This window comes from Amblyomma maculatum, chromosome 11 (assembly GCF_055883805.1).
Source record: "Amblyomma maculatum isolate TAMU_Amacu chromosome 11, ASM5588380v1, whole genome shotgun sequence".
Classification (NCBI taxonomy): domain Eukaryota; kingdom Metazoa; phylum Arthropoda; class Arachnida; order Ixodida; family Ixodidae; genus Amblyomma; species Amblyomma maculatum.
The window spans coordinates 134,300,860-134,312,865 of record NC_139354.1 but is presented as its reverse complement, the minus strand read 5'-3'; the positions used below and the strand labels follow the sequence as shown (position 1 = coordinate 134,312,865).

General features: G+C 43.7%; 1 protein-coding gene across 1 annotated transcript in view; it reads right to left on the bottom strand.

Annotated features, from left to right (window-relative positions):
* LOC146175009 (venom protease-like) overlaps positions 1-12,006 on the bottom strand; it is a 43,383-nt gene that overhangs the window by 7,551 nt on the left and 23,826 nt on the right. The window contains exon 5 of the mRNA XM_084585505.1: positions 11,555-11,696. Coding sequence (XP_084441631.1) covers positions 11,555-11,696 — 142 coding nt within the window. The remainder of the gene's footprint in view (positions 1-11,554; positions 11,697-12,006) is intronic.

Here is a 12,006-nt window from a genome sequence, read left to right as displayed (position 1 = left end):
CTTTCTCTTCAGTGTTACGGCACTACAGTTTATAGAAAGAATGGCTGTACGATGTGCAGTAGCTGTTAAATAACTAAATGTTTAGTGCTCTCCTTTAGCTTTGAAAAACCAGGACAGCACCTTGGGCATGTTGGTTATGCCAGCGCCTCCTATTTGTTATGCATATGTGACCGAACAGCGCAGAACAACCGGACAAGAAGGAGGTAAGAGACCAAAAAAAAACCTGCGCTTGTGTTTTTCTTGGCCCGTTGTCCTGCGCTGTTCTGGCCCAAATTTGACATACCAACACCGTGAAATAGTTGCGCTTTGAGCTCTGGTGACCGCAACGCCTTGTTTTATTCAAATCAGGCATAATGTTAGTTCCTGCAAGTCACAGGTTCTAAAAAAAAAACAAAAAAACGAGCTAAGCAAGAGTAGGATAAAACCAAAATTGTTATTGCTGTGTCCTTTCAGATATTCAAAGGCTCCTCAAAACTTCCTTGAATTACAGACAGCTATATAATGCCAAATCTGCACTAGGGACATGCAGCACCTTATAGTGCATTATACTGAGCCTAAGTCTCGCACCGAAAGCTCTTATCATGCTCTTAGATTATCACATAGAAGTAGCTTTAAACCCATGCTTGTTAGTACAGTGATAACCATAAATTGAATCATTGGCATCATGCTCACATGGAAGGCTTCTGATAGCCACTGGGCACATGATGCACGCTACAGCAGAAACCTGTACCTAGTCATCTTACACGCAGTTGTGCAATTGATACTTTTAGTGTGTTGTGCAAGTATCTGTGTTCTGCTTCTGTATGGTAATGCTTTTCTCGTTAAAGACTAGCATGTGGTTTCATTAAATTGTTTCAGATGCCATTTGCTGTAGCCGATCTCGCAGGCCAACATGAAGCATAACTTTGAGCATATGCACAAAACTTCCTTTGGCTGAACTGTCGTCCATGGGGAAAAAACAGCAACATCCCTTTGCTATCTCATTTCTTTGGTATGGCTAAAAGTGAGTATTGTATCATTATCTATATTATTAATATTGAATCATGATTGTCAGTGTTGAAGTTGTTTAAGCATCATGAATTTAAGCACACAGGACTTCCTTTGGACAGTAATGGTTCTAGCTTGTTTACATGTAGGATGTAGAACTGGCCTAAACAATCTTTACACAGCAAATTATTTTCACATTGTCCACCAGGTTACTTTTTGGCATTGTCCTTTGAAGTAAATAGCTAGTATTTTAAGTTTACATGGTCGTCCACCTTTGGCTTGAATGGGAATGTTTGGCATGTAGTTTGCGAAATGGCATTGTGTCTGTCACAGCCGGACATCAAGGCTAAGTGTCTTGTGCGTAGAGGGACCAGCAGCTCTAGCTTCACGTCATCTGCCTCTTTGCTACGGTGTGCACACGCTCATCGAGGCAAAGGGGTTAATGTATAGAGAAACCAGGAGCTTCTGTGTCACATCTGGGCGTTTGTACGGTGTGCAGATGCACATTGAAGTAAAATATGGCTTATGTGTAGAGGGACCAGGGCCTGCTGCTTAACATCCTTTGCCTCTTTACTACTTTGCACAGCCGTGCATTGAGGCTAAGTGGCTTGTGCATGGAGGGCCCAGGAGCTGCTGCTTCATTTAGTTTGCCTCTTCGCTCAGGTACGCAGGTGCGTATCGAAGGAAAGTGACTTATGCATAGAGGGACCAGGAGCCGCTCTGTGACGTTGTCTGTATATTTGCTATGGTGCGCACCCGCACATCGAATCACAATGGCTCATGTGTAAAGGTACCATGAGCTGCTGCATCATGCCGCCTGTCACTTTAATACTGTGCACAGCCGTACATACAGGCTAAGAGGCTTGTGCTTGGAGGGCCCAGGAGCTACAGCTTCACGTTGTCTGCCTCTTCGCTCAGGTTCGCAGGTGCGTATCGAGGCAAAGTGGCTTCTGCATAGAGGGACGAGGAGCTGCTGTGTGATGTCGTCTGTATATTTGTGATAATGCGCACCCGCACATCGACACACAATGGCTCTTGTGTAAAGTTACTGTGAGCTGCTGCTTCATGTCGTCTCCCTCTTTATTACGGTGCGCAGGCACGCATCAAGGTAAAGTGACTTATGCGTAGAGGGACCAGGAGCTGTTGCTTCACATTTTGTATGACGCGCAGCTGCATATCGATGGTGGTGGCGGAAAACATTTATATCAGATACAAATATAGGAGGTTACGCACTAGCTGACCCTGAGGGGGCCTGTCCTGACAAACACAAGGGGGCTCCAGTTCGGGACCCCAGTGCCAGTAGAGGTACTAGAGGCTGCTACTTCACGCTGTCTGCCTTACGGTGTGCAGCTGGAACGAACCAGTTGCATGTCGAAAAGTGCATGCCACGCACTGGCGAGTTCAGCCTAAGAGTGGATGACTGTGTACCTGCTGTAGCTCTGTTTTTCATAGAATAAAGCTAGGCTAAGTTGGATAAATTAACGCTCATCTCATATGTGGTCAGCAAAGAAAAGCCACTCCAGAAAATCAGATGCATTCAGTATCATAGGATCCTTATTCATATATATGCTAATGACAAGTCAGATTCTTCACCCTCAAAAATGCGAGACCAAGGGTGCGTCTGTAAAAGTCTAGCTTGCCCTTTTTCTGCAGACTTGAGTCAGATGTGTGTTCCATTGCTGTAGGTGGGACAGGAGTGAATCTTAGATTTTAGCTTGCATCAAGTATGGTATTGTAGCTTAAAAGCGAAATGGTACTAATATTCGTAGGCCCCTGTAGCCTTTTTCCCTTTTTAAAAGTGTTGCCAGACACTGAATTATTAGTTTACTCTACGTTGGTTTGGTCTAGTTGATGTGCAGAGATAAACACATATTTATATGACTTGGAGTTGTAGACTTCGCACTTAGAAACATTGTTGCGTTATCTGATGTGTTGTTTTAATTCCTTTAATGATTTTTGTAAGGAATTGGTGGGTATGCTAAGCACCATTAGGACCATCTAATCTTTTTGGGTCACTTGTTCAACGCCCAGCTGCGGCCGTCTTCCACTTGCCCTCGGGCAGGAGTCGGGAAGACGCGCACAGAAAGGCAGCTACAGCAGGGTCCGGCTTAATGTAATCATAGGCAGAGAGGGAAAGCAGTCCCTTCTTCCAAGGACTTTGCTGTTACGCTCAAAGACGCGGGGATAGGCAGTTTGTTCTCGTCGCTGCGTCACGCAGCGGGCTCTTTTTTTGAGGGGCGTTACGAACAATTTACACCGATGGCACTGTAGTACGCTGACTGGGCCCATCGCGCGGAGGCAGCGCAGCTTTGAAACCATCGCCATTTTTGGAAGGGCGGCATATCGTTCAAAGAACAAACACTGCCAGGCTGAGGGTGTAATGCCCTCTTCCTTGACTGGGAGCCCATAATAGTAACAATTATTTGGTGCAGCCGCACTCAGTGGGTCTCGGTGCCGATTCCAACCTTGGATGCCAAAATGGTGGGAGACGGCGGCGTTGAACGGATGTCAGGGCAAGTGTGTAACAGTGACGGAAAGATGCGGAGCGGGAGGACGCGGTTTGGCTCTTCTGATGTGTTCCGCATTGGTACTGACTCAGATGCCTATAATTGCCCTGTAAAAGGAGCCGCCAAGGATGTAAGCTTTAAGCAATGGTTGCACACGTGACTTTCCGTTTTCATGTGTTTTAATATGATTTCTTTTTCTTTCCTAGGGGCGAGAGAGAGTTTTTATAACACTGTGAAGGCATGGAGCGTGGCAAGTGAGTAAGTGAGCCAATCATTTCGAGGTTCATTCTCTAAATTCCGCTTGTTGCGAGACGAATTTGTTGTCTCTTTTGCATTGTTTTAGGGAGAGGGTGAAAACTTTACGAAAATGGAAAGACATGCCAAATGTTTGTAAACCAGTCATCTGGGAGTTCGTTGTTAATGGGGGATGAAAACTGTGGGCCGGGTCCTGAAGGTAATGAAACTGGGCCCCGGGGAAGTTGTTCTGAGCTAGATACTGATCCCTTGCCTCCTCGGCACAGATCATGCTCGTTTTTTTCACCTGTTGTAAATATGTACTTTCCTGTGTAAAGTTTTCAGTTCATTTTCCTCTCAGAGTGCGTGTTGTTGCGGCCAGATGCAGTAAATTTACTATTTTCATTTATATAACATGCATTTCTGAAGATGGTGAGCTCTTTTGTCCAATCCTGCAAGAAAGCAGCAAAGGGCTCCCAAATCTTCCACAAAACTGTGTGATATCCCCCTTTTTATCGTTCATATGAGGCCCAACGGGCACTAACTCTTCCTTTTGTAATGCCCTAGGCCCTGCCGTAAGGCAGTACTCCAATTTCAATACCATTTTTATAGCTATGGCTGTCGCACCGCACTCATGTCTTTTATACACTTCCTATTACTAATCTCTTACCCAAGTGGTGGCTTATACTACGGGGTTGAAAGTCTGCCCTGTACGTCTGAAGAGTTTGGACTAGAATCGCTATGTAAACGAATTGTGACCTTATTTCTATAGCACACGTGAAAGAAGTAATGTTCAACTTTTACATCGACAAGTATGGTTCGAGACAACCGGTCGATGCGAAAGTTATGCGCTTTGATTGTAGTTTGTGTGGTCCACAGACTTTTGTCCTCGATATTACATAGGGGGAATTTATGGGCCATCCTTGAACAGGGGCAGTTTATCTGGCCGCCACTATCCTCCCCCTAAATCAGGTACAATGCTTCTTGTGAACAGCTGGCGGCATCTATACAGACCATAAATTATTTGTGATGCGTAGTTGAGAAATCCATGACATACATGCACAGCTGTTTGCCAAATTTATGGAACCATATTTCAGTAACAATTTAACCTCCATGCTGTATACTACCGGTAATACACCAGGAGCTTGTGGCTGTCAGCTTTCGTTTTGTGTTTTGTGTAACTGTAAGCCTTGCTATGGTTATGTCACGTATAGCACTACGGGTAAACAAATACCTTTACTTTTAACTCTTGTAGAAGCACGAAGACTGCACAATCACTGCAGCGGGCTATGCTTCCACTTTGGGCTTCAGCCGCATGTTAAATATCTACCTTTATTCCGCTTATTCTGCTGGTGTAGCTTGCATGATATCAGTTACACTAACATAAGTTACTTTGTCACAGCTGCTCTAAGGAGACGCTTTCTAGACACTTGTAGCCTAGATGTTAATGTTGATATACCCCTGACACGCCAATGTAGTGTCTTCAGGAAGGGTACATGAAAACCGACGAAACGTTGTGAAGTTTACAGAATAAAAGGTAAGAATTGAAATTATGTTTTTATTCAACACTTCTTTTCAGAGCAGGAACAATCACTCTAGAAATTTGCCTGTTAAGCCACTCAAAATCCAAGTTTCTGCTACCAGTGCGTACCTGTGTAATACTGCAATGCTCTGGCTGTGCTTTATGTTGATATACAGCATCATTTATGCTTAGTTCCCCTGCATGTGCACTCCATGTCTTGGGCATTGCTAGGGGCGCATAGCAGCAAACATTTATAACATGCTATGTTTTGGTCAGAGTGGCATGTTCAAAACGACGACATAAAAACATTAAAATACTTAACGCTTATTCATTATTAATTCGAACGGCGCGAATACGAAGACAGAGGACAAGATAAAAGAAAGCCACAGTATAAGCACTGACTCACAACTATGTCTAAGCCCTTTACTCTAAGGCCCAGAAAAAACAAATATGAAGAAAACGAAACAAAGAAAACGAAAAAGAAGAAAACAGCGTTTGTACAGTGGCTTTCTTTTATCTTGTCCTTTGTCTTCGTATTCGCGCTGTTTAAATTATTAATGAATAAGTACCAACTCGCCCCACAAAGTATCTTGGTAATACTAAATGCTAGCTTCTGGTCCAACTGCGTTTGTATCTTTTGGTATTCTGAATGGGTTTTGCTGCAGTTATATGACCTTTCTATATGCTATGGGAACACTCTGAATGGAGATGTACGCATACAGTGCCATTTGGAAAAGGCGATTGAGGGAAACTGGCAGTTGCCCTTGGCGATGTCTAATCAAAGTTCAGCACAGATAATTTGATTACCTGGAATTTCATTTTCTCCTTTTTTGCAGGAAGAGCCGAACTTGATCTTTCCAGCTTAGGCCTGCAAGGCCAGCAACATCTGATCAAGCGAATGGAATGCGCAGGATAGTAGCGGCTCCTGGAATCCCGGCCTGCGGAGGCCGCCCACAGAGGACTCGGATGATCTCACTAGTTCCTAAATATTAGGTTTCAATGAATACCTTTTCCTCTTCCACCTCCCCAAGCGAAGAGCTGTCAAGGCTAAGGATAGTTTAAAACATTATTCTAGTACATTATTTTACAATGCCATTCCGTCTATTTTGGGTGCATCTTTGACATGAATATTTATTTCGTGTAGACTATTTATGCATGCAGTTTTTGCAACAAAGCTTAAAAAATCGAAAGTGTTGTTTTTACAAGCTCGCATGCTGGTATACATATGCACTCACATGTTTTCAGAGGTGGGGGTTTGTGTAAAGCTCAGCTAGCATATGTGCCACTTGGATGGAAGTTTTATTTGCACACGGCTGCTCAGTGCTTTGTTGTGTTAAAGCAAACAACAGGAAACTTCAATCTGTTGCATATTCTGTTGTCTGCTTTACTCTCACGGCAATGGCATTTAGCACTAGTATGTGACTGAAATTTTCATGAAACATGGTTGCTGAGCTTTACACGAATGATATCGGCAAGTTTTTAAACCAATAGCGGACCCTGCAAGCAAGTTCCGGGAAACCTCTGAATGTCCGCCTCCGGCTGTCCGTCGGACGTTCGTGGGACGCGATTCGGACCACAAACGATAGTCGAACGGCCCTGTACGTATGTCGAATATAACCGGATTTCCTTCGGACTTTCAAACTTCCGAAAATGAACGACGCTCGGTCGTCCGTCGGACGTCTATGGCCGTCTGGGTGTAAAAAAAGTATTTTCGGTCAAACAACTTTGTGAAAGTTATAAACAGGATGATAGCGGGCATCGGAAATTGCTTCTTTTAAGCTGAACTAAGGATACAATTTGGTAGCACATGTATTTCGTTAATTCACAAATAGCATTCTAAAATTTACCTTTCTATTCTCGGCATTTATTTTTACGTAAACATTTTAACACATAGTTTAACCTGCCATCACATTTAGGAATGTGAAGCGATAATCTCAACGTGCCTTCGTGAAAGCCCTCCTAAATATTAAAGGGATCATGATAGCTTACAATCGAGCATAAACTGATTATTGTATATATCTCCACACACGTTAAATTATAATTGCTCGAAATTTGAGGTTTTTATGGCGCAGTAGACATTTTTAAAATGAATTTTTTTTTTTAATTCCAGAGCAGCTTCCTTCTCTGGAAACCACTGACCGCTGATGTCGCAACGAGATACACGGCATGGACGGTGTTCGTTGCGAACGTTTTTCCATTCAGCAAAAGTATTTTATTTGCATATTCTCTTTTTTATTTCGGAAGCTTTCACCACAATACGCATCCTGACTGATCCTCGGACTTGTTTTCGGCTTCCGTCTAGAGGCTGTTTAGGAGGCCGGAATCATTGGGCTCATGCTGTATTATTTCAGCACATATTCAGAATATTCATATTCGTACGTTATAAGAGCTAGCTTCTTTTGGCAACAAGCGCTTCTGCATATAAAAAGATACATGCCCGAAATTTCCTTCCACCTTGTGCACCATGAATTGGGGGAGAAGTTAACGTTGTGTTTCTGATTGCTGCTATTTCCCGTCGCTCTTTAGGTCCAAACACTAAGAGGAAAGCCTAAACAAGCATACGTTGACGCGAGAGCACACCTTTAGAGGAATACGCAAAACTTTTGAACGAAGCGGTACGTTTTGACTTGCTGTTATATGCGCATGTTAGTCGAACTTAAATATTTTCGGCTGGTAAAGCATGTTTTGCAAAACTATGTTCAGTATGGCCGCCGCCAGCGCACAAAATCATGCGCCGCCGCCGCCGCTTCAGTCCCGTAATCGCAAAACCCAACGCGATTCGAATGCTCTTCCCTGCCCGCACCGTACAAGAGCTTCTCAGCCGCTGCCATCTCCGTCCCGCCTCCACCGAAGCCGCGCGACTGCGACCGACTCCTGAGCCTTAGCTTGCGTTTTTGTAGCACTTGTCCAGGAAATGACTAGTTATTGCTTCATTGTAATATACACCATTTAGTATATTTAGTAAGTAAGCCCTAAAATCTCTCAGGACTGTGCCAGTTCGCGGATTACGACTGCGTTTACATAGAGTTTTTGTATATGATTGGTAGTATGCTGCTCGCACGCATGGCATAAAATGCAAGCTGAGCTAACAATACCAAAACTTTTATTTCTTTTCACCCAAGTTGCTCATTTATTTGTTTAAAAACTACAACAGTGCTACAAGAAGCGATGGGCATTCTACGTCTCTTACCTCCGCTGGGTACCCACAAGCGGCGCCGACAGCTGCCGGGTGCCCTCGCCAGACAGGGTCACACGATGTTTCCCGCTCAGTCTGCACGTACTTTGTGATATAAGCTGTCCTCGATTTGGGGTCACTACTGCCAGAAATACACTCGATGGTCTCATGCAACCGCTAAAAAGTGTGAATAAGCGCTTCGTAGGCGCCGAAACTATAGACCCGTCCCCCGCGTACCCCGTAGACCCGCGTACTCGCGCTAAGCCTAATCGTCGCGGAACCACTTCTGCCCTGACTGACATTTCTAGCCAAGGTCATTGCTGATGTGAAATGGGAACTTATAAAGTCCAGCTATTTCTTTTTTTTTCTAACAGCTACAGAGAAGCGTGCGTAGCTGCTCGGACCGTTAACTCATCGGGTGTTAAATTCTCGCTCGGCCGAACAAATCGATCGAGCAACCGTCTGCTTATCATTTCTGTCGGCATTGCGGGGTCTAAAACATCACCCTGTGGCAACATGCGACCTTTGGTCGTCCTAGCGTCGCCGACAGTGTAATGCGACAGATCCTTGTGTTGATAAGCAAAGGAACATAACCGCGCGCCACCCAATGACTTCGACCGTGCCTTATGCTGAAGAGAACATGTATGCCTTACTCTATATCGCTTTTGTGCAGTAACATCTTCATCAGGCGCTTCTGCATAAGGGACCCCCACTTTGTCAATCGTCCACCAAAGAAAACGAAACATGGCCTTTGATATTACAGCCTGCATTGCAGATGACGCTTCACCGCTTTTTTCTCATGTGACGTCACACGAGCATTTCAATATGGCGGTCGCTTTCGATGGCAGGGGTTATGAAGGAGTTTCCCAATTCCAATGTTTATCGCGTTTTTGTAATAGGTATCGTGCTCTAGGCACTAAAACTGCGAGTAGAATCGCACACGTGTATATTTCACAGAAGTATAGGCAATACATTGAACGACCCTGCCATCGTCCTTTAGTAAAGTGCGCACGTTATCTGAAAGCAGTTATGTTATAGGTGTAAAAGCATGCGGTAAAAATTCTTCATGTGTCATAGAACACCACAAACAAAGACATTCATATAACTTCTAGCGTGAAGTCCTTACCTTGTCCACGTGACTGCTCAGGCGTGGTCGCGCTATCTTGCGTACTGCAGGAGACTGCTTCTTCTTATGTACTAACTATGACAGCTGCTACCGTTGTTTTTCTCCCAACATTTTTGCGTCTTTGCACATGTGCATATTGACATTTCCAGATATCCTCTATACCACTATACGAGATCAGAACGTATTCCACGCGAACACAGATTGTGTCCTTTAGCAAGCAGAGTAATTACCGTTAAACAAAACGACACACTATTTCCGAAGTGGCACTGACACTTAATATCATGCAAAATCAATTCCAGTATCATTTGAGCTTGAGGTGTGAACAGAAAACATCAACACATCTTGCTCTTCTCAAAAGTTATTGGCAATTCCGAAAATCTGAATGTTTTGCGGTCTGGAAAAAGCGCAAGGAATGCAGCTTGTACCTTTGCTTGTCCACTTGTACATCATCAATAGTGATAAACGATGTGAAAATTGAGTAATTAAACAATCGACAAAGAAAATCTGCCACTCGCTTTTCTCTATGTTATATTGCACTGTGCAATACTAGCGCCGACGGTGTTGGGTCTTCGCTTCTATGCCTTACTGCAACAAAACATGTCATGTTGGATTCTCCTGGTACTGGTCTTCCATGGTGTAAAGCTGCGCTTTCTTACAATTCTGAATCATTCGTGCCCCAATAAAGTCCAAAAAATATTCAAACGAAAACATCATTTCATCATGAATAAAAGTAAATGCTGATGACGCCTCTATATTTAGTGTTAGTTATTTATGGTTGCGCTTGAGGGCCACAAAATGTGTTTCTGCGCAAAGAAAGACATCTCTCTCATCGTACCATTCAATTGGTGGCTTGATACATCCCAGAAGAAGGCCAGAGTTGACGAAACTGACACAATAAAGATACGCCGAAACATTTAGTTGTCACTTCTGGTTTGTGTTTTCTCCTCAAAGGCCATTCCAGGGCACTTGTTTGTGTGTGGCAAACGATGTATTGTTTTCGCTGTGAGAATTCCGTATTAAAACTTCGTATGAGATCTGAATGAGCGGCTTCGTCTGCTAGCAGCTTATATTCCGGCATTATTTTTGGGCAAATTGGACACTCCCCTATGTTCTTAAAAGAAAAGTTAATGAGTGGATACTTCACGGCTCCTGAGAATATTTCCTTACTTTGAACCTAGACACGTTAACATTTCTCTTGCACCTTGAAGTCTAATATCTTCCTTTTGATGAAGAAAAGATGTCATTCATCTCTTCTCTTTATAGTGCAAAATCGAACTTCTCATCTTTTATACCAGGAATATATATAGCCGTTTTACAGGTTGAACCTGCCACAAAAATCTTTTTTTTCTGAAATCATAATTTGGTGTCAAGAAATATATATAGCCGTTTTACAGGTTGAACCTGCCACAAAAATCTTTTTTTTTCTGAAATTATAATTTGGTGTCAAGAACTAAAACTAAATTATGTAGCCGATTTATTTTACCAAGCAAGCTGTGTCACAAAAATATTCTCTATAAATACCTAGCTCATTTTCGCATCAAAACCTGAGATCACTACTGAAACGGTACACTGATATATATCGCGCCTTTATGGTGGTGTGTATTATGAAAGAAAATATCGCGCAAGATGCGTCGAGAGGAATCTAGAAGATTCCTGCCACTCGGGTGTGTTTCTGCAATGTTCCAGATCACGCTAGTCATGGTCTGCGGCTTTATCTCGATGTCTCCCTGCGGCCTTTAAATCGAGCATTGGCGCGTGCGACGAGCATTCTTTGTTCGACTACCGACGACCACGAATGTTGCCATCGCCGCCGCCGAGTTGCTTACTTATTTTGCGGGCGCAAGTCAGCCCAATGAAGAGTTGAGCTCGGTTTTATTGCGACTGCCTTTTCTTCCGTGCCTGCGGTCTTGTCACTACCGCCTGACAATATGTTGTGTGTAGGAAAGAAAATAGTAGCTAACTGATGTCACTCTATAAGAACGCAACGAATCAAATTCGCTCACCCTAAGGAGAGCCACGTCATTGTGGAACGTCGTTTCGTTGAAATCTGGGTGAACCTTCATGCGGTCCACCCGATAAAAGGCGCCGTCTAGTTTGTCCGTGCTGTTGTAGAAGGCCACAATCCTAGTTGGGTAGGTATCATTCCTGGACAAGAATCCCAAAGAGCAGTTGGAGGGCAGTAACCTATAGCGGTCGGTTTACATCAACTACTTTTCTGGAGTGAGGAGTCCTACTCCTTTTTCACACGCCACCTCTGCATTCCCAAAATTTCATTTATCTCCTCCCCATAGCATGGACACAAAAGCCCGTCTCCTCGTCCCTAGCCTTTACTAAATAGCCATAAAAGTTGTCCCCGACTATAGTTGCCCCTGTAGATATCATTTCAATTTTGTCAGATATCTTCAAATAGTCGTTGGCCATCCTAGCTCTGAAGTAGAATATATTTGCGGGCTAC